Consider the following 23,907-nt stretch of genomic DNA (forward strand, 5'->3'; position numbering starts at 1 on the left):
AACTCTAATACACACTTGTATTATATACAAATATATGATTTGCATGTTTGTGAATTAACAAATGGACTAGAAAACTTAATTCACAAGGCTTAAGTGATGTATAAGACTAACATTTTCCAAGAAATAAAATCAACTTGACCTAATAATAGAATTCTCTCAGTAGAAGGTCAGAAATGAGAAAGCTAGATATTTAAGGTGGTATGGATTCTAGAGAGCATAGGGTGTGCCTTCAATATACCATTTAGCCCTCAAAATGGATGTAAAATATGTTAGGGAAATGGCATCAGGGGTGTGTTTAGAAATCCTGCTACCAAGATTGAGTCAAGGGTTTTGATAGAACACCAAGACATTTTGACAGACATTCTACTATTTGAACAACTTCAAAGAATTGGAGAGATTTAGAGATATGGAAACAGCAGAACCCTACTAGAGGTCTGGGCAGAGATGACAAAGGAGCTCCAGAATATATCTAGGGATGTGAGACATCTACATGAACCTGCCCACATCCTTGAGGAAACAGCCCTATACACATATAACACATTTTCAGATTGTGAAGATTCCTGATAAGTTCGTTGATATCAATCTGAGAAAGTTCTGATGACTGAATTCAATACCTCCTCTCTTTAGCACACTGAAATGACTAAGTGGGCCAAATTAATTAATTAATACATATTAAACGTGTTGTGAAATAAGACTAAGCTATATGATAGAAACATAGAAATCATTTCCAATGTTTGTCTTTCATTCTGAGTTGTTGAAAATATACCTATATCTATTATCTCATTTAAAGCAGAGAGACAGGGACATCTGGGTGGCTCAGTGGCTGAGCATCTACCTTCAGCTCAGGTTGCGATCCCGGGGTCCTGGGATCAAGTCCTGCATCAAGCTTCCCACAGGGAGTTTGTTTCTCACTCTATGTCTCTGCCTCTCTCTGTGCATCTCTCATGAATAAATAAAAAAAAAACCTTAAAATAAATAAAACCTTAAAGAATATATGTGTATATATATATATACAGACTTGATCCTGCAGAGAGACAGGCATCCCTTTAGGACAATAAAAGGAAGGCTCATGTTTTAGAAAACTAGAAGATTCCAAAATAATGGCACATTTGAGAAATAGGAAATCAAAACCAGGAACCAGTGCTTTGAGATCACAGAGCAAAATCAGGAACAAAGGATCGGTTTGAGTAGTGAGACCAGAGGCATAGGGATTATAGTTGTAGTTTAGTGTCATTCCTTTATACTGAGATCACTTTTATGCTTCTGCTATTCCCTACATTTCCTTGCCTTACAAATCCCACAACACAGGTTAGTCTGCAGGGATGTCCCCTTGTCAGCTTCCCTCGGCTTGGTGTGCCTCTAGGCCATGTCTTTCTGACTTTGCCACCCCTACATGGCAGCGTCTACCTCTCCAGCCACTTGAAAAACCTCCAGCATGAGTAGTTTTATACCGCATTCTTTACCTCCAAAGACAGCATTCAATTTTGAAAGGCTGATGAATGATATAAACAATTGGGAAAAAAATTGAACTTGACAGGGAGTAATTGATATATAAAAATAGGTCTGATAGTACTTTAAAAATAAGTCAACGAGCGCAAGACGCTAACTTTCTGTTCTATATCCCTCTCACCTGCCCCCCGCCCCCAGTGAAATAAAGGTGTAGAGCTCAAAACAACTTATACTACCCCAATCCTAGAGCACTAGGAGATGACCCTTTCTTTTCGGAAAATCATCTAGTTGGTAGAACAGGCAATAAAATAGCTTATAAATGACATTGCTGACATTACCCTACAAGAGTTCGGTACTAGTCTCAAATTTCTCAACCTCTGTGCTTATTAGTCTTACATATTTGTTAAACCCTTTCCCCTTCCCCTAATTGCTTTATACTGTGTAGTGGGTAGTCCTCCATCAGGGCTTATTTCCATGGCCAAGTAAGGTTTGTACACTATAACATGGAGAGCAGTTCAGTTTCCCAAGACACTTCCCATGGCACAGGTGGGGTTCATTGTTGGTGATAAGCAACTGCCAATCAGTTTTCTTTCAAGTGTGGCCAAACCACATTTAGCTTTTATTACCAAATAATCAGATATTTAGTCTTTAATAATGATGGTGTTTTTTTCTTTTTAATTTTTACTGTGCTCATATTATTAGGTCTGCATTTTTTTCCTTTATGATGTAAGCCTATTTTTCTCAATTAAGCCTACTTATTCTAAAGCATCATTAAACCTACCATTTTATTTTATTTTATTTCCCATTAATTATATATTTTATTTATTCAGTATAAGTGTCTCTTGGTAATTCTGTAGGCTTATTGAACACCATTAAGATTATTCTTGCTCATTAACTCAACTGGGCCTCCATTCATTCTTAGAAGGGCACTGAGTTAACTCACTGGAAAGAAATGAGCAAAGACCATGAGTGAGAAAACCTAACTAGTCATAGTACACATTAACTAACTTGTCTGAACCTTAGTTTACTCAGATGTCAAAAAGGAATAATAATATATGCTATATACGCCATGGGGTAGTTGTGCTCATCAAACCGTGTATTCATTTCAGGATGTTAAACTGGAAGTTTTGACTGAATACTCAGCTCTCATAGATATCAGATACCAATGTGATTTATGAGACAGACCTGCCTGCAGGAATCGAAATTGAGACAATTAAAACCCAAAGCAAGTCAATCACACAGACAATAAGAGGTTTGAGAGAGGAAAGAACTCGAGATGGAATTTCTTTAGCAAGAGCTAAGTTGTAAGGTCTCTTCCCTAAAGGGGTGCTTGTCCCTCGAAAACCAATCAAGTAAAAGAGACTATGACCTGTCACTTGGAAATCTGGTATCTGTCCCTTAAGGCTAGGGAGATGTAATAAACTGACAAACAACTTCCAGTGGCAACAATGGCCCAAAAAGTGTCTCCTTGACTTTCTTGGTACAAAAGCTGAGTGAGTGTATGCCTTAGATTAAACATAGGCCGTATAAACAGGGGAACCAGATGCAGATTCTTAGCGCCATTCTGTTTAATAGCACCTTTGACCTGGGAAAAGTCATAAAATAGAATCTAGGGATGGGTCCCCCACCCAGTCCTCAGGATTATGGAAGGAGTAAGAAACCATTCAGAAGAAAATGCATCATCACCTACATCAAGACAACTGTGCAGTTGGGAGGTTCCCGGAGCTAAGGGTGGGAGGGGGAATCCAAAGAGCCTATGAAAGTGTTCCAGGAGAGAAAAGGTTTTAATATAGGCCAGGCCCAGGGGCCATGAGGTCACCTTATGAAGAACTGGCCCTATAAGAGCTTGCCTCTCCTCCTTACGTATTGCTTCAGCTCCAAATGATCTATAAATAGCAGCTAGCTAGTGCAGAGAGGAGCAAGAAAGGAAAAGAAATCAAATGCATCACATTTCTAGGGAGTGGGCCTAATGGGAGGAGAGAGTCGCTATAATTTTGAATGAAGTTGAAAGGTTTGACCATTACATGGGACTGGACATTTAAAGTACCAAATTGGGACAGTGTTTTATTACTTAAAGTGACTGGAATATTTTTATTACTTAAGAAGTATCAGAAAAGCCATGGGAATACCTAAGTTGAGTTTTCATCTAGGAACAGAGGAAAAACTTAATGTATTTTAGAGAGAAGTGACACAAGTGTAATTTTATCATTTTATCATTATATCTCACAACTTTATGTTCGATGTACTTGAGATACACACACACACTAAAAATACACATACTATATGACATTATGTGAAAAACTTAAGTGTCTATGGACACTACAATATAAAATAGATGGGATTTTCCAAGGTCAACCCATCATGTGCAGATTAAAAAATAAAAAGTTCCCGTATCCTATAATTTAATCTCCACTTTGAGAATCCAAGAGGGTCTAGAGTGTGGTGCAAGTGAGAGCCGAATGAAGGAGTTTCATCAGAAAGCTCTTGCTGTGCTGAAACTCCGCCTTAGCGGCTCTACTGCAAGCACGGTGAAGAGATCACTGGGAGACCTATGAGCTGTCTCCTGGTCAGGAGACAGAGAAGACTGATGCCTAACCCCTGAGTAACCAGCCCATCAGCCCAGAGTCAGAAGGGGTAGAGAGGTGAATGTTTCCCATGGAGCAGATGTGAGTCATAGGAGAGAGAGCAGGTGTGGGATTTTCTTACATCACCCTGAAGAAGTTTGTCCAGGAGGCTCACACTGAGGATGTATGCTCTTCAGGTCCCAAGGGCTGAGGGAAGAGCCATAAGAGACCATATAGATTAGAACAGAAACACATGCTTAGTATAAGAGTCCCCAGAGAAAAGAGCCCGGTGGGGAATGTCTGGAGGGGCCATGAAAGCTTCCTCAACCAGGCAGATCAACTTGAACAACATGTCAGGCTTGGAGAACTAATAGTCAAGTAAGAACCAGTGAAGTCCACCTTCCTCCCATCTCATGCTCAACCCTGAGTTGAAAGGGTCTTACACAGTAGCTATAAGGTGAGGAAAGAGGTGAGCAAAACAGAGTAGAGGAAGAGCCTAGGCCCATGATGCCTGCTCTGATCACAGAGCTCCACTTGGGGGAGGGGAAAAGGCTTAATGTTCACTCAAGTTCAGAGCTGTGATTATTCCATGGAACTAGAAATTATGATTACTGAATTGAGACTGCATTTGTGACTTCAAGGTATTTCAGGACTGTTTTACCCATGAGTGAATTGAGAATTTACAGAGTTTACTAGAATTTTCACCTAGGAGCAGAGAAAGAGAATCCCCCTCTAAAAAAAAAAAAAAAAGTAAAGGGATTGTATAATGGTTAGCGATTATATATCCTAATGCCTGAACAACACGTGAGTAAATACTCAGCAAATAATTATTGAATAAATTAGTGACATGCTAGTTTCACACACACACACACACAACTCTAGAAACTATAAATCTTCCTATAGTAATACTTCTACATAAGTATATTGTTATAATTATCCATGGTAGGAGCATCCAATTACGTTCAATCTTGATCAGTAAAGTTTGCAGTGGAAAGCATTCATCCATTCATCCATTCCTTCACTACTTTAGATAACAAATGTTGATTGAACTACTATTTTACTCCAGGGACCATGAGTGCTTGCCCCCCCTTTACAGATTTTTCTATTCAAAGGAGAAGATGAATAAGCAAACATACAATAAGCCTGGATTGTTGACTGGGGTGGAGGAGAAAGCGGAAGAAGTAGATCACAAAACTTCCAGAGAGGGTTTTGCCCTGGACTTGCTGAGTTTTGGACAGCCAGCAGCCAGCATCAAGGATAGGCCCGGTCTTGGGAAGAAGGAGAAAGGGCAGATGCCGCCAAAGGCATTCTGTTCTCTTCATAAATATGTTCAACACTGGTTCTGGAAGTGGAAGCCAGAGCTGTGTTGTGGAATCATGGACAACTGACAGATGCTAGAACAGTCTAGAATGTATGATTAGTAGGGTGGGGCAGGAAGGGGTCAAAGGGCCAGAAGGCCTCATAAATCATCTGCCATTGTCTGGCATTCATTCAATAAACATTTATGAGCACTAGTTCTGAGCCAGCCCCTATAACCAGAGGGCATGGATCTGGGCTCTAAAGAATTGTCCACTGGAAGCCCATCTTCGTCTTCTTCCTTAGTTACCTTCTCTTGTCAGGGCTTTTCGTTCCACCTCTCCATAGGAAGAGGCAGTAATAGTGTAGTTGAGCAGTTAAGAGCACAGGCTTGGAGTGTGCCCTGTCTGGCTTTTGTCTAGGTGATTCCAGTCAAGTGATTTCATTTCTCTGAACCTCAGGCTCCTCAGAGGTAAAAAAGAAAAAAAAGCTCTAGTAGGAACCCCTCCTTGGAAAACGGTTGGGTCGATTAAATGAAACAATGCATGTGAAGGAACTGGCTCAGCTCCTTGCATGTAGGAAGCCCTGCAGAAAGGTTAGTTATTTATCATTCCCTTCTTTTTCTTTTCTGCTTGCCCCTGGGAAATTGGGCACTTTATTCTACTTACCACAGATGCTGTGGTGTTTAAAATATTCTTACTCTGTGAAGCCATTTAATATTGGTACGTGGAATATCTCCTTTTTTCTCCTCTTAATCAGTGTTATTGTTAACAACTCAGAAGCAGCACAGTGATTATGACTCCAGAAGGAGGGAAGTCTCAAGGGCTCATAACCTTTCAGAAAATGAAGGACCTTTGGGCTGAAATTCTGAAAGCTGGCTCTTACTGCAAAGGTGAGTTTGTGTGTGTGTGTGTGTGTGTGTGTGTGTGTGTGTGTGTGTGTGAAGGAATTTTGATAAAATTCTCTCTGACAAATTTCTGAGTCACTGGAGCATGAAAAAAGGTATTTCTCATCCCTTGAAAGAAATTCTGGGTGCCTTTTTCAGTGCGTGAATATCTCAATAAGCAGCTTGATTTTAAAATGTCAAACTTGCCACAGAACTTGGTTCTTGGGTAGGACAAATGCCTTTGATTTGTTTGAAGAAATTTGATTTGGAAATAGCCAAGTGATTAGTTGTCGAGACTAAAGCTTTGAAGTCACAGAGTATGGATTTCTATTATAGGCCCTTGCAGAGTCCCAGACATTTGCATGTAAAATATTTCTAGAACTTTTGCATATGCTTAGATATTAAAATAAGCACGCTTAATGCATTTATAAGATCCCATCTGTCACATACATAATACACTTAAAAATGCTACCCAATGAGGAAATATGGTCTTGTTGTTTAACCTTAATCAAATAGGAGAACAAACACACAGTACTAATGAACTATGACTGTTGAAGTCCTAAATGCAGGGTTGTATTTAATTCTGTACATTGTGCATTTGGGACAGTGTTAAATGATAGCTCTTATGAGATCTCCATTTGAAAGAGACTCAAGAATGTGGAGCTGAACCAAAGAGAGTCAAGGATCATTCAAGCATAGAAATAGAAGTCTAAAAAAAGACCTTGAAAGGTTAAAACATCCAATCCCTACCTAGAGTTACAGACTTGTGGGATGTGAGGGCTGGGGGAGGCCCAAGGGAGATCACCTATTCTAAACCATTCATTTTATAAAATCAGGAAATGGGTGTTCAAATTAGAGTCTGTTAAAAACCTTATTTGTGCTTTTCTTTCAGATTTTCAGAACAGAAAATTCTACAACTTCCTATAGTAACATATTTTTGTGCTTCATCATCAGGAAATTGCAACAACCTTAATTTCCTCCAATTAGGCCTATTTTCTTGATGCATGTGGATTTAAAATAACAGTCTGCCGTACATCTCTGTTAGTGACTAATGTTAGAATATGACACGATGGCAAAATGTTAGAAATTGGAAATAATTAATCCAGAGATAAGAAAGCTCACAGGGGACCTAACTGGATTTTTTTTTTTAAATAGATTTATAGTATGTGAATAGATTTACAGTCGTTCATTGTATGATGATGCAGAATCAGGAAGGGTATGAGTGAGGATTTGGAGCAAATGGTCTGAATTCTCATTCTGTCCGTTACAAATTGTGGAACTGGGCAAATTACTTATCTTCTCTCTCTATTTCTTTATGGATAATAACAATGAGTACTAGTAGAACAATGCTTTTTTGAAAAAAAATAAAAGGACTTAGAAGAATGTCTAACATATTTAAACAGTTAATATATGGGGGTTCCTGGGTGGCTTAGTCAGACTGACTCTTGATTTTGGCTCAGGTCCTGGAATGAGCCCCACGTGGAGGTCTGTGCTCAGGGGTGAGTCTACTTGAGGATTTCTCCCCCTCCTCCTTTGTCCTCTCTCCCTGCTGGCCTGTGTATGCACACTGTCTCTGAAATAAATAAATAAATATTTAAAAAAACCCATTCAACATGTGGTATTTTTATTGTGGTTGATATTGTTGTTATATACCATATTTGCAGGGTAATAAAAAGTGATCATCTATTGTCCTCAACCTCTATCCTCTCTAACAAATACATTATTTTAAGCTAATTGACTGCTATAAAGAGTTTGAGGAACTAATATTTAGGAAAGGGTGAAGACATCCCTAAAGCTGATTACTGAAAGATCTTTTTCTTCTTTCTTTCTCAGGGATCATTTAGTATGACAGCAGCTGGGGATACTATGAATCCCATGCAGGAGAATGAAATCAGGTGACATTTTGGTGTCTTTCAAATCTATGATTTCCTGACTTTAGCGTAGCCATCATCATCATCATCCTCATTGCGCTCCATCTTATTTTCTTGGTTTCAGGAGCATTGATTCTTGCTTCCACTTAGAACATAAGAGCAGATAAAAAAAGACACATGTATGAGGTGTGTGTCCAATCTCAAGATCCAATTGCACTAAACAGCTATTATTTGAATCTTTCCTTCAGGAATGCAGAAGATAAGTCCTGCTCATTATCACCAGAGACTCCAATTTATCTGAGTTAAATGAAATTTAAATGATTACTGATAGTGGTAACTCTTATGCAAATCTATTTCAGATCAGTAGCTGTATGTTAATTTTCACCACAATGAAAAGCAAATCCTCTAAGTTCTCACTCTCATTACTTAATACAAATTGGTGTCACAACATGACCAGTAAAGAAAAAGAAAATCTTTCATATTATTTCCATTTGTTAGTTTCACAAATTTAATTACAGACATGGGAACTGTCAATCTTGTTGCTTTTATATTAACCAGGAACTACAGTAAACTTTACTGCTTTTAGGTCAGTATATATATATATATGAATTTTAAAAAGTGGATTGACCAGCAAAGCGATAAATTTGGATAATAAGAGGTTGACACAAAGACACTTAGGGGAGTCTTTACAGTCCAGGAGGAAGCCAATGATGAGTAGCCAGACTGTTGTTGGACTGTGTGAGACTATTTGAGGTTTGGGGAAAAGAGAAGAATGTTGATTTTTGTTTGTCTCTATATTTCAAAGACTGCCCCTACCTTCAAAAAAAATTACTTCCTGGAGTAATGTCTTCTAGTGATATAGAGACATACATGGAGTGAATAGTATTTCATTTTTTCCATATTTCTCCAAAATGCCAATTTGAGCCTATTGATACTGTGCTGAAGGAGTGTATAATGAAGGAAAGGCTAGAGCCACAGGTCCACCTATGGGAAGAAGAAGGTCAACCAGAGAAAACAATCTAGAGGCACATGACTGGAATAGCTCATGGTACTGGTACTATATTGATTTTAGAACAGGAATAACATGTCATTTTGTCTTGTGGGTAATAAAAGCCCATTCTCTGTCTGAATGGGAGTTAGGGATAGTGGGCCTGCCTATATGAGAAGGAACCCGTCTTCACTGAGGAATGGAGTCTTGCTAGACACTACCTACAGTACATCAATCAGAAAGGAAAAGCCTGGATCCATCAAACATAGGACAAGCAATGGTGCTACCTGGGAGTCAAAGAGTTTCCTCAAGAAATAAACCAGAAGAGACTACAGAAAAGAGAAAAAGATATGTTTGCAAAAGCTCAGGACAGGTGATCCACATCCAGCAAGGGAACTTCCCTGCCTGACACATAAGACCCTTTGACTGCATGACATGATAAAGATGGCACCTGCAATGTGAATGTACCAGCCCTGGGCCCAAGTAAGCTGAGACTTCAAGATCCTCATGTAGGCTAAAGGGAAATGAGTCTAAGACCAAGCAAACAGAACAGAATGAGACGAGGTCAGGAGATGAAACAGGATGGTAGATTGGTTCAAATACATTTTCCTTGGTCATAGACCAGTTTTCACAATACCGAACGCAAGTGATCAAGGACAGAGCCCGTGAAAGGACGGTGTCTTCCCAATAAAGTATGGAGTACAATGATCAAAGGCCTTGTCTCTCATACTCACTGCTTTGCCTCCGATAGTTAGAAGAGCATCTGGCACATGATAGCTACTCGAGACATCTGTATTGGGTGGATGAGTGGACAAGCCATGAATGAAGCTTTCTCCCTTGGTGCAGCTCTTGCTCTGAGAGCCCTTAGAGGGCTCACAGCCTTGGAGAGCCCACAGCATCCCCATAAGGCTGGGAAAGGCAGCCCAGGCCAGCTCTGACCTAGGAACTGGGACATGGACTCGGGCCCTCTTGATCCTGAGTTGCTTCTCTCCTCTGACTAATGGGCTCTTCTTGAGCTAGTCTTCTCTCCCTTCCTGGATGGGTGAGGTGCCCAAAGCCTAGGTTCCAGTGTAGGCTTAGGGTGAAAGGTACAAAGGAAGCTGTAATTTGCTTTCATTTGCTCCAGACTCTGTGTTATACTAAGATCAACCCACCATAAATGAATTCGCCTGGTCTATCCTGGCTCACAGATGATCACATTAGGGCTTGACTTCAGCCAGGGTGTCCGTTTGCCTGACTTCATGTTCTCAGGGAGGCAGGGCAGTGGCTGAGGGCAGGACTGGAAGACTCAGATCCTGGGTCATGATTCCATCTGCCTTTTTTAAACAAAAAATATAGAATTCGACAAAAAACATGCCAGATTAAAATATAAGAATGTGGTTGGCTCTCAGCATGTGCAGGGATAAATATTTGGGGGCACTTTATGTCATAAAATTATTTCTCCTTTTTCTTTATCTCTGTAGTCATGGCAAAATAGAGGCAACAGCAGGAAAACAGAACAAACAAACAAAAAAGACACTCTACAGGTATCTCCAGGGAAGCTCTTGAGACACAAGTCAGAAAAGAAAAGATCAAGACAATCCGAGATCATACGTCTTCCAGAAGAATACTTCTCTCCTAGGTCCATGGAAAGACAGAAGTGAAGGCCGGGCAGACCCTGAAAGAGACCACTAACTGCTGGCAAGGATTTCCCTCCTGATGGATGACAGACAAACTGCCTCAAAAACCCTTATGGTGAAAGGATACTGCAGCTACTTGGACATAACACAAATAGATCTGAGGTGGTCAGTGGTCTGGGGTTGACCAGCTGTTCATTTTCATAAAGCACAACACAACTTTCAGTCTAGAGTTTTAATGGCTAGTTTGTGCCTGATGCGATAAAGTCTGTGTCCAAACTGCTCCTCTGAGAAAGAGAAAGAAAGGTGTGCGGAGCACAGGGATGTTGTTCAACACTAATGGGCTCAATGGTCCCCAGTCCTCAAAGTCCTACCTGACCTCTTTATGTCTTAGTGAAAATGGTCCTGCGCCATAAGGGGAAGCTATCAATGGTCTTACTTGAGCCCAGCACATGTCCCAGTCAGAATCAGAGTCACTTACATGTTATTTACTTAACGTATTTTCTCTTTTTCTGTATTTTAATACTTATCGGCAGAAGTACCCTCGTAATAAATAACACAAATTTACACTAGAGTAAAGGTCTGCCAACGATAGCCTGTGGGTCACCTTTAAGCAGCGGCCTATTCTCATGTGAGCTAAGCATGGCTTGGACATTTTAAAAGGGTTGTAAAAGATAATGAAGAAATATGTGACAGAGATCATATGTGACCTGCAAGGCTAAAATATTTACTCTCTAATCCTTCACAGAAATGTCTGCTGAATCCTACACTCAAACATTGTTTATTTTCTTACATCTAAAATTATGAATAATGAAGTAAGAAGGAACCAGTATGTTAGTTTTGGTTAGCCTGGAGAGTCACAAAGATGCTGTGAAACAACAGAATTTGTCCCCAGGAAGGAAATCTTGACACTTACACATTATAAAATGACCTATTGTTATATAATATTCTATTATTCGTTGTTTACATTGAGACCATAGACTAAAATGCAGTCAGACGCATTTTATTATATTGTAAATATTCTTGAAAAATCATCTCAGTGATTGGCCCAATGTAGGAAAGCGCCAATTACCACAAATTCTGGTGACTACGGCCCCCACTCATTGTGCCTTTACTAGATGAAGTGCTTTGCACACAATATCTCACTCAAAGACACTTCAGAATTGCACCACGAGGTACACAGGGCAGGGTTCTTCCCATTCCACAGCTGCACTGACTGAGGCTCAGAGGGGTCAACAGCCCATCCAAGGCCCCAAAGAGAGTAAGCGATGAGACCAGGATTCGAACTCAGTTCTAGCTGCTTGCAGAGTAGGAGCATGGAACCCTGACACGACACTGGAGGATCACTACCCTAAAGTGTCCCCCTTAGGCAGGAGACCGGGTATATTTTGTGCTTCCCTAATTTAAAAAATAATCAGTGCACCACTTGGGGGGCTGGAAATCAGCCACCACCTACTAAAGGAAAGCCCTCCCCTTGGCCCTCCCAGCTGGCCGCTCCTGCGCACAGACATCCTGCCCAGACAGCCCACCCCAGACACCAAAGCACCCTTCCAGAAGGGTTAAGAACCCATAAAAGGAAAGCCTCTCTCACCCTTTCATTGTGATTGAAAAAGCTGAGGTTAGGCTTTCGCATTTTCATTTGGGGCTATTTAAAGGAAGAACCTTTGAATGGTGGTTATTTCAGTTGAGTGTGTACTTCGCGTTCCTTCTTTTCACTGAAGCAATGCAGCCTTCCAAGCAATGCACCTGAAATGAGGTGCAAACCCCACCGGGCACCGTGGTGCCCTTTTCCCTCACATGAGCCCTGGCCCTCTCCTTTGTGTCTGCCTGTCACCTCTGCTTGAGGTCTCCACCTTTTCCAGGAGGAGGGAGTTTTCTAACTTTCTAGTCCCCTTTAGGTGGGCACAAAAGGGTAGGAGACCCAGCTGAAACCTCTAGGCCCTCAGCTTCAGGCCTCTGTCTTCAGCTGCTAAGGGAGCATTTTTACATGGAAGTTGTGCTATCACATCAAACTATAACAACTATAAACTGGACTTTTCTTCCTCAAGAATCCAGCTCTCTATCTAGGCATATTGCTGTCCATACAACATTATATCCCAGACAGAGCTTCCTAAAATCTTTTCTGGCCCCTTCTCTGCCCCCATGCAGAGGAGGGTCCCATGGAACCTGGCCACCCACTCTTCCCCCACATCTTACCCTCTCTCTTTCTGTACTTGTCAGCTCATCATCTGATGATGTCTGGATTCTGTTCAAGGTCTTTGAATTTGTCTCCCTGCCTTGAGACTCTTCCTCTTTACACCCTACCGCAGCATAATAAAGCTTGCAAAACTCAGAGGCTGAAAGCAAGAGCCACGATTTATCTGCTCACAATTCTGCAACGTGGGAGGGTTCAGTGGCAATGGCTGGTCTCTGCGTCACGTGCGATGGCTGGACCAACTTGACGCGGGGCTGCAGGAATCAGGCTGGTGTTCCCAACATGTCTGGTGATTCTGCGGGGTTGCTGAACCAGATGGGGCTCCCTGAGCCTATGTCTGTCGTGCCCTTCAAACCCCCGGGGCCTCTGTCCCCCTGCGCTCTCTCTCCAGCAGGTCAGGGAACTTGGGCTTTTGTACTTGGTAGCTCAGGATTCCAGGAGAACAAATATGGAAATTGCAGTGTCTCTTAAGGCCTAGGCATGACAGTTACAGGGCGTCACTTTTGCTTCATCCTGGTCCAAGCGATTCACAAGCCACGCTCAGTTCAAGGGGAGGGGATCCACTCCACCTCTCTCTCTTTTTTTAATGTTTTATTTAAATTCAATTTGCCAACATGTAGCGTAACACCCAGTGCTCGTCCCACACCCCCTCTTGATGGGAAAAGTCACAAAATAACGTTGTGGAGGGGCATGTAGGATGGGAGGGCCTTTTTGTGTGACCACCACAACAAAGTAAAATCCATATTCTAGCACTTAAGTTTCAATATTATTGGATATCCAGTCTACTCAAAAATAGAATGATCTGGGCAGCCCAGGTGGCTCAGCAGTTTAGCGCTGCCTTCAGCCCAGGGCGTGATACTGGAGTCCCGGGATCAAGTCCCACGTCGGGCTCCCTGCATGGAGTCTGCTCCTCCCTCTGCCTGTGTCTCTGCCTCTCTCTCTCTCTCTCTCTCTCTCTCTCTCTGTGTGTCTCTCATGAATAAATAAATAAAATCTTAAAAAAAATAGAATGATCAGCTCTATAAAAGTGAGTTTCGCATCTATTAAGTATATTCAAGGACAGACAGGGTGGTATAGGCACAAGATCTAATCCAACCCTAAAAAGTTGGGGTTTCCAACTTCTTTTCTACCTTTCCAATACCGTTGCAAATTTGTATCTAGGAAAAGAAAGATAATTCAAAGAATCAAGATGTGTATGGATACAATCAATCATTGATTTGTGGTGCAAAATCTCTCTCTCTCTTTTTTTGGTGAAAAATCATTTTCAATTCTAATTTCACACTGTGGACCAAAAACTTTTTCAAATTGTTCACCTTAGACTTGTCATTGCTTAGAAACGTCCCATCTATGGAAGTGAACACCAATCTCTCACTTGGTGAGCGCAGTTTCTTACCGTACCAGAATTCTCACTTCTTCTGTTAGACCCTACATTCTGGCCAGTGTCATAATGTCTCCAGAAGTTACTTCACTGTAACTCCTACATTCATCAGCCCTGTGCCATTCCTCACTCCTGCCGCCTCTTTTCTCCCACCGGATGAGCTTGTTCCTATTTCACAAAGATAGCCGGCTATTAGTCTTGACCTGCCTTCAACTTTCTTCTTCTCACCCATGGATACACATCCTTAGCTTCGCCCCTTCTTATGACCCCACCCTAGCCCCTGCCGTAGAACATGAGGTACATGCATCCATCTACCGCTTCTCCAAGTTCTATCCGCCCTCATCTTCTCAGTAATACTCTTCCAACAATTAATCTCTCTCTTTTCTGTATCTTCAACCTGTCACCCTCTGAGAGCCATTTCTTTTCCTCCAGCATAGAAACTAGCCATCTCTCACCTATCTGGAATCAACTTCCTAATCTCTGCCCAACATCTGACGATGATCTCATTTGCTCTCCAGTGTTCATAGCCAAGCTTCAAAAGCAGTCTCAACTGGTCTTTGTATGCTCATCAAACACCACAGCTAGGATTTACGAAGAACTTGAAAGAAAATTGGCACTGTTCTAAGCATTTTACCCACTTGAACTCATTTACTCCTCACAACAACCTGAGACAGTTCTATTTTTAGTTCCATTTTGTAGAAGAGGACATTGAGAGAGATAGAGATTTAGTGAACTGCTCACAGTCAATGGCTAATGAATGGCAGAGTTTGGGCTTCAGCTTGGGTGGTCCAATTCCAGAGCCCAAGTACTCACTCCCCAGACATTACTGACTCAACCATTCATGCTATTCAGGTCACTGCATTCTGGTTTCTGCCTTCACCACGTCCCTGAAACTGCTCCCACACAGGTCACCAAGGCCAGGTAGTTGCTAATTTCAATTGACACCTGGTGGCACGCATCTAAGGTGGCTGCCAAATTATTCACGAAAAAGAACGAAGAGGGAGACTGACAAGAAAAGAAAGGGCAGAGAATTCCTGTCCATTGTTCAGGTGGGAAGGCATAGTGGGAAACTCTGTCCTTGTCCAGAGTGGCTGAAACCAGGAAAATCAATCATGTCTCCCACCCACTTACGCCTTATATACTTTAGACCAAATTTCTACCTGGAAATATCTGAAGTGTTAGTCAATTCAAATCAAATTCATAATAGGCAAGGGCTCAAATATACCTGCAAGTGATCCTGCAGACTTAGGGTTTATCTTGTTAAACATCAATTTTTGCCAGGACCACTGAACAGCTTACTCACTAGCACCTGTGCAGAACATGGGCCTGCAAAGCCCTTTGCTGTTAGAAGCATTTTATAAAACTCAGTCTTCCCACAGAAGGTCAATAGCATTGATTGGCACGTGCAATTATTGAAAAAAAAAAGTTCCCATTGTTAAACAAATGACCTTAATCCTATTCAAGTTAGAAAACCAGAATAGAAAGCTGTTTGGAAAAACACAGTTAACAACAAGGCTTCAGAAATGATGCCAAAAGACTAAAGAATGTAAAATGAAGGGGGAATAGTTCCTGCTTAGATATTTGAATATTTTTCATTTCTATCTCATTTAGGTGGTCGACAAATGTTTATTGAATGCCAAGGACATGCATGTTGCTGTATTATGTACAGAGAGTGATCTGAGAGTCCTACTCTTCTTGGCTTTAAATGCACATGTTCAATATACATGCAAACTGGATGAACATTTATTCATTCATGAGGCATAGGCTGATTGCCCATGATGGGTAGCTAAGTCACTGTCCTTTAAGCATCCCATTTTCAGGGATCTTATAGATTATTAGGGGAAGAACACCATGAACAATGGTACAAAATTGGAAAAAAAATATTTTTAAACATTTGGAACAGCAAAAAACATAGAGTAAGCATCTGATAACATTTATTAAATAAATAGTAAATGCTATCACATAGGCTCATGTGAAGTGTTGCAGACATTAAAAAAATAAAATCAGTGTGTATTTCATGAAGATGGCATCTAAACTGGACCTGGAAGAGAATGAGACTACCATTGACAGGTATGGAGGAAAACGTTTCAGGGCAAGGCCACGGAGGCAGGAAAATTTTAAAAAAATATGTGACCAGTTGCTTTTGCCAGGACCGGGAGGTAAGCAGGAAGTAAGATCAGCCAAAGAGTTAGTGTTTTAATCAACAGGCAGGAAGGAACCAGCAACATTATTGGAGAAGGTAGGACAGGATTAGAGAACATTGATTGAAAAAGATGTACTGATGAGGTATTAACACAGATGCAGGGAAGGAAGGAGACGAAGTCATGTTTGTCTTTGTATCAGCAGCCTGCACAAGGCCTGGCTATCAGTGAGTACAGTGGACATCTGGGCCATGAGCAAAATCATCCCCACCCCATGCTCAGCCCAGTTTCTGTAGAGCTGAACGTAGCTCCAGGAGAGAACAGGCAGCCCAGGTGCTACCCTGGCCTCAGTGATGGAAACGTGACCCAGTTGGGACTAAAGAGATCAGGCCTAGAAATTTTGTCTGAACTCCTAGAGAAGAAAAGCCCTTGATCTTTTCTTCCCTCTATTGGATTTTTGGAAGCAGGAGGGAAAACCCCTCTGAAAATAGAGACAATATGGGAGAAAGTGTATTTTATATTTCATAATAACATCCTTAGCTGGTTAAAACATTTTCAGCTGGAAGTTTCTCCTAACTTGCAAATGGGAAGGATCCTGATGGATATAGTAAGAATTTTATTTAATGAATAAACATATGAATGAATGATTTTTTTTTTCATGAAGAAATAGACCAGTGGGCGAGGACACCAGTCCTTGGTTAGTCAGTCTATCATATCATTTCCTGTCCCTCGATGCCAGCAGTCAATTAGTTTCACTTGGAATGCCTCTCACCCACGAGCTATGATTTATTTCTACCCAACAATATCACAATCTATGTTTTTATCAAGTCAATTGCAAAGACTCACACTACTAGGCACACAGGACCAATGCAGTAAATCCTTTGGATTTATTGCAGAATCTAGGCTTTAGAGAGAAAACAAATCATGAAAGATTCCGTTCCTCCCCCCAGCCCCAGAAAAGTAGAGTTTCACTTCAAGTAAAAAATGATTAATACTGGAAGTATCACTCAGCTGGCCCAAATAAGCTCCTCTGGGCAAATGGTAGAGAAGCTAGAGGGGTTGTTTTCATATGTGCTCACCTAAGGCAACGGCTCCATTAATACACACACACAAAAATCAAATATCGGTCAGAACATTTCAAACTTTTTTCATTCTAGCTTCCTACCAGCTAGTCAGAGCCACTCAGTATTCCCATGGTGGCATTACATTGCCAAGGCTTTGGCTGTTGTGAAATAAAATAACTGCTCTCCCCTGCCTTACCTATTGTTAAATTGGTGGGCTTTATACATCATTCATAAGCCTCCTGGTGTTATTTATTGTGAATCTCTCTTGCTCAAGTCACATTTGATCAGCATACTGAGAAACAAGTGTTCCAGCCACTAAACAAAACTTTTATAAGAAGAGAAATGATTTGAAACATGTTCTGGATTCAGCTTACCTTAATACAGTTAACTGGATTAGCTGCCAGGGATATGTCTCTTCGCGAATTATTTGATGAATTTGTGACTCTTTTCCCCAGGGTTCTAAACTGAATTCATTCAATATTTACTGAATGCCTACACTATGCAAGATACCATGCTAGGACCTGGGGCAATCTGATGTTTTGTACTCTTAGATATCATCCCTTGAATCCATAAGAAAGTAACAAAAATGTAAATGACGAGGATATGAAAAAGGAAATAGGAGGGAGTGTGTTGTGTTAGGGTGGCAATAAATAGGGAAAAAGAAGTCTTTCAACAATAGTCTTTTTTTATTAGGGGGGAAAAAACATCTTTTGGTTAAGCCCCAGGCAAAATCATTGCAACATATAACCAGAGGAATTTAAACGAAACAGATGCAATAATTATCTCCTGCATAAATAACATGCTTTTATTACCTAGCTAATACTATCGTAATCATGAATAGATTACCCTTTTGTGAGGCTTTCTCATTTCCACCACTAAGGTAGAAAAAGCGAGCGATTCTCCATCAGCAGATACTGTGGTCAAAGGAAAGACTATTGGAGTTTCCTGTGTGATGAGAGAATATTTTCTTCTCTGCCTCCCTTTCTCCCTTCCTTTCTTCCTGTCTTCCTTCCTTCTTTTCTCCATTTTATAAATATTTATGCAATTCCACTAAAAAGCTAAGCAGAAATTTCCATAGTGTTTGCTATTACCAAATTATATCGATCAGAAATCCCTTCTCATGACTGACTACACTGGGTCATCATACTCCGGACCTGAAATTCCATGGTCCCTTGACTTCAAATGAGAGGAGTCTAGATCCTCAAGTCTTAAAAGCAAAGATTACTTTTTTTTTTTGGTAAAAGTGTAATGAATGGGAACAAAACTATGAGGAAACTCCCCATTTGGGGTGGTGGAAGGTCGTAGCCTGGAGAGTTTACATCATTTCATTAACTGCAAGGCTGGTGTGTTCAGTGGTGAGGAGGCTGACAGATTTGGGGGCTAATCTCCCTCAATATAGTCATTAAAAAATGCAACATTGTCCTTCTGCAGGGTGTTCTATTTAGTAAGAGTCAATGCTAAAGGAATTTTTGTTTCTTACCACATGAATCCAAAGGCTAACATCAGAATCTTCAATGTGCCCTGAATAGCTATTTAAGTCATAGGCATTAAAGCATCCGAGGATAAAAGCTTCAGCTAGTTGATACGTGAGGGTCTCAAGTACTGTTACTTTCATTTTCTCGAGATTGTATAAACCCAAGAACTTTCACAAATGGGCACTTTGAACTAAACCCATCCTTACTCTCTCTGCCTACTGTTGTCGAACTGGATGGAAGGAGGCCAGTCAGGAAAGGAGCCAGGGAGGGAAGGAGGGAGGAAGAAAGAATTGATTGATTCTGGTATATATAACACCCTAATTTTAGCAAAAAAAAAAAAAAAATCAGGAAAAAAAAAGAAAATATGAAAGTGTCAGCAAGAACTTGCATATACATAAATACCAATATTTGGCATTTCAACGCAAGCTACTCACTGGTGGAGTTACATAAAAAGTAAATGACCTTGGGATCCCTGGGTGGCGCAGCGGTTTGGCGCCTGCCTTTGGCCCAGGGCGCGATCCTGGAGACCCAGGATCGAATCCCACATCGGGCTCCCGGTGCATGGAGCCTGCTTCTCCTTCTGCCTATGTCTCTGCCTCTCTCTCTCTCTGTGACTATCATAAATAAATAAAAATTAAAAAAAAAAAAAAGTAAATGACCTTATCTGAACACCGCTGTATACTTTTTGTCACTTGCTGCAATCAAAATGCACTTTATTTTATTTCATTTTATCTTAATTCATGTTACATCGCTCTAAAAATTATTTCAGGCATCAGTTCAATTACCTAATAAATTCAACTTAAAAAACAACTTTTACAAATGACTTTTCCCTAACTTAGGGAGGGAAAAAAATGAAAGAATATGGACAAGAACAGAGAATTAATTGTCCACTATCCCATTGTTCAGATAACCAGTATTGAGAAGTCTACATCTTTGAAATTTCTTTTTTCTTCCGAGTAAGAGTGTAAAACTTGGAGTAACGCCCAATGCATAGTTTTGTATCTCATTTTTTTTATATCCTTTTACTACAGGCATTTACTCAGATTAACATGTATTTTTCCACTTACTTTCAATGTCCATTCAATCGTCTATCTTATGACTCCAGCATGCTTTACTTAACCAGTTCTCTGTTGTTGGGTATCTAGGTTATTTCCAACAGGCCTTTGGCTATATATATTTTTAGGTCTGATTCAAGCCTGGGAGGGATGTTTCCATATTTTCTTTTTTGTCCTAAGATTCTTTGGGATAGAGCCTCTCCCCCAAAGCTTATTTACCTTACTCATATAAAGACACCTCACTTCATGGCCACAAGCTACGCTGTTGCAACATGGTAAAGGAAATGACTTCTGTCTAAGTGATCTGATGAGATGTTCTTACTCCAGGCACCAACATTAAAAAATTCAAAAAAGAATAAGGATAGGAGGTTTTATTATTACAGAAAAAAGTCTAACTCTTTTGTTTATCTGCTTGGTTTCTCTTTTGCATACATTTGATTATCTAAATGCCAGTTTTCCAAATCTTAACGCTTTCAGTCCTCAAAGGATAACATTTAACAGCTACAATATTTTTAGCAAAGTTCAAATTTAAAACAAAAAAGCAAATAAAACTTTCCCTTGATATTAATCTTCATAGTCCAGTAATTTTTAGATTCTAATTATTGTTACATGCAAAACACCATTGTAACACTAAAATAAAATTTAAAACCTAAATCTGGACACAATTTACTAAATTCCATTCCTTCATAAGCATGCAATAATTTTATACCCTCATAATGAAAATTTTTTCTCTGAGCCTCAATATCATAAAATTTTTCATGTTACCAATTAGACTTCATGTATATAACCCTGACAGATATTTTTAAAACTGACCAGAAAAGTCTCCATTGTTGAGTACTTGGGTTGTTTCTAATCATTCACTAATATAAAAAATTCTGCAATAAACATCCTAGCTTTTGTTTCTCTTCTTGTAAATGATTTCCTTAGGCTAAATTCCCAGAAGTGTAAATATAGCATCAAAGGATATGGACATTTTTATGTGCGCTGAAAGCCTTTCTGAAGCGTTTACATTGCTACCAGTAGGATATGAGTTTAGTAGTTTCACCAGTATTTTACCAGCAGTGACTGCTACACTTTAAAAATGATTTCTATTTTGACAGATGTAAAATGGTAACTGCTTATGGTTTTTAATCTATGTCTTTCTGTGGGTTGCTCTCTCAAGAACCCCGGGGTGCTATGTATAGGATGCTCCTTGGCACCATGTGCAAAATAGTAGTCAGAATAAACAGATACATAAATAAAATGGGCCACTCCAGAGCAATTTCTGTTCATTGAGACCTCTCTCCTCTTCTAAATAATAGATGATCTAGGAAGTTGATGTAAGTTTGTATCTCCTTATGTCTTAGACTGTGTCATCACCACAGTGATTTAACCCAACTATCTGAAACTGAAGGTTGGTTTTTCAGGAGACTAACGATATTCAACCTAGATTTATTTGATATTAGGGCTATTACAAACCATGACAGGGAGAAATGTTTGTTACGACACAATTTATTTTTATACGAGCATCCTTTATACCAAGAGTCATAAAGCATTTTACAGTGATGCATAAGCTAATGGTCCTTGTAGAATGCTGATTTTTCGGTGTTTATTTAACTTGTGATGAAAAAGTGGTTGTTTTATTTTCTGGCAGGTAACAGCTGACTTCCCAACAACTGTGTTCAAGAAAATAATCCCAGAGGTCAGGAAAGACCAGAGACCTGGATCATCACGATTTACCCTTTCTCACTGCCTCACACAGGACTGAGGAAATGCAATGTGGTGAAAACAGAGGAGAAGGAAAAAACATTAAGAAAAAGCAACAACAACCCTCACCAACAGAGAAAATCTGTCAACCAAGTAATATTTTTTCATAAAAGAAGTGAAAACCACTCTCCTGTCTTTCCCCAGGAAGTGCGCAGCTCCTCAGCTCAGTGTAGGGCTGATATGACATTTAAATGATAAAGTAAGACAATTTGAAGTTCACCATATCAAACACAGCAACGGCTCCCCAAGGAACGAGAAAGAAGAATCAATGGCTGTACTGTTGGATGCTTTAGGCCTGTGGTATTATTTTCATAAATTAAATTTATAACTGGCTGGCTGGCTTTCTTTTGCCTTTTTATTGAAGTCAAAACATCGTAACTCCCCATCGAGATGGTACTGACAGTTTTCGGATAGACTTGTTGGCTTTCTCTTTTCTTTTAGCCCAAGTCCCTCATCCGAATGCAGAAAATCTGGGAAGTGCTTGCTTCCAAGGGAATAAAGTGTAGGGGAGGACTCTTCTAAAACCACAGAGAAGTGACTCAGCCAGTCAATGGGAAAGTCTTTATTCTCCAAGGACACAAGTTCAAAATCTGGAACCAGGAGAAAGTCTCATCAGGTCACAGGGTGAGTCAGTCAACATCTAAAAGGCAGAAAATGCAATGTTTGATTGTTATTCACTTGAGGGTTCTCCAGATCCTTTGTTAAGATGTGGTTCATTTATTCTTTCTCCCTCTCCATCAAACTTCATGCTCTCTACTCTTGTACCGCTGGAAGGGAAGGAGATGAATCCCAGTCAGATTTTTTTTTTTTTGCAATTTATAGAATGCCTGATTAAAAAATATATATTTAGGGGCACCTGAGTTAACTGACTGCCTTCTGCTCAGTTCAAGATCCCGGAGTCCTGGGATGGAGCCCTACGTTGGGCTCCACACTCAGTGAGGAATCTGCTTGTCCCTCTCCTTCTGCCTCTCCCTCTGCTTGTGTTCTCTCTCTCTCCCTCTTTCTCTTTCTGTGTTTCTCAAATAAATAAAATAATTCTTAAAAAAAATATAAAAGCCTTGATGAAATCAAACATGATGGCAAATGTGACCTTTGCAAAGTTAATGGCACAAAGAGGCTTTTGAGAGATGAAACAATGGAAAGAACACTTGAGTCACATGGGACTGAGTTCAAATCTCTGTTCTGAAGCTAGCTGTGCAACCCTGGACAAGTCACCTATCCTCTTCAACTCCTGGCTTCTTTGTCTATAAAATGGAATTAGGAGCTGCCTCACAGAGTAATTTCAATGATTAAGTAAGATGATAATTTAAAGATTCTGGTACGATGCCTGTAGAGTACAATGCCTGCAGACAGCAGGCAATGAATAAGTGGCCACTGATTCTGCTATTGCTGTTGCCAGGGGTTTAAATAATTAGCTCATTCTTTTACCATCTTCCCTGAGAGTAGATAGCAACACTCAACTAGGACTCACAAGGGGGGGGGCGGGTTGTGGCAAATTTGTTAGCAAGATGGTGAGTTCTCTTGCTCTCCTGCAAGACCCTTCCTCCCAGGAAACTCACCGCAAAGCGTAATGAAGCAGGTAATTAACAATGAAGGCTATGACCATTACATGGGTCGTGATCAGCATCACCCACAACGACAAATATTTATTGAGCTTTTCAAAGGTATCAATTGGATAGAGATAAAATATATTTGTAGGAACCAGAGGTTGTGGTTTTAAATACCTTTCCATATTGATTAATAAGATGGCTTCCTGGAAATAGATATAAAAAATAAATAAGTCTCTTGAAATTGTTTCAGCTGTGTGTGTCAGAAACTTAGCTAAGGTATTAAGTTGGAAGAATGAAAAGATCTTAAAGAAGATGTTTAGAATTAAAGTAGTGCTCAGTCAAGGTACAGAGTGCTGAAAGGATAACTTAGGAAGTGTGGGCGTGGTGTGGCAAAGCCACGATAGATAGTGCTATAGGCCATGATGGATAGTGCTGGGCAACAGTTGGTGGGGGGAGGGCTGGAGGAACATGAGGAGGGGGAGGGGGTCACTAGGAACATAGAAACAGCTGTATGGAGAGGGCATCTGAAAGATGGTGTAATTTTGGCAAGGGCAGTAAACCCAGCCTAGAGTGAACTTGCAAGGAGGTATCTGGGAGAAAAAAATACTCCAACCTCACTCTCCTCCTTCCTACT

At 40.4% G+C, this 23,907-nt stretch overlaps 1 protein-coding gene across 5 annotated transcripts in view; it reads right to left on the reverse strand.

Annotated features, from left to right (window-relative positions):
• ST6GALNAC3 (ST6 N-acetylgalactosaminide alpha-2,6-sialyltransferase 3) overlaps positions 1–23,907 on the reverse strand; it is a 507,075-nt gene that overhangs the window by 127,409 nt on the left and 355,759 nt on the right. The window contains exon 4 of one of the 5 annotated variants that reach the window (XM_041747354.1): positions 19,631–22,363. The exons of the other annotated variants lie outside the window; for them this stretch is intronic. Within the exon in view, the coding sequence (XP_041603288.1) occupies positions 22,357–22,363 (7 nt within the window). The 3' untranslated portion in view covers positions 19,631–22,356. Of the gene's footprint in view, positions 1–19,630; positions 22,364–23,907 lie in introns of those variants that run through there. 5 annotated transcript variants of the gene reach the window in all.

Source organism: Vulpes lagopus, chromosome 3 (genome assembly GCF_018345385.1).
Source record: "Vulpes lagopus strain Blue_001 chromosome 3, ASM1834538v1, whole genome shotgun sequence".
NCBI classification, from domain to species: Eukaryota; Metazoa; Chordata; class Mammalia; order Carnivora; family Canidae; genus Vulpes; species Vulpes lagopus.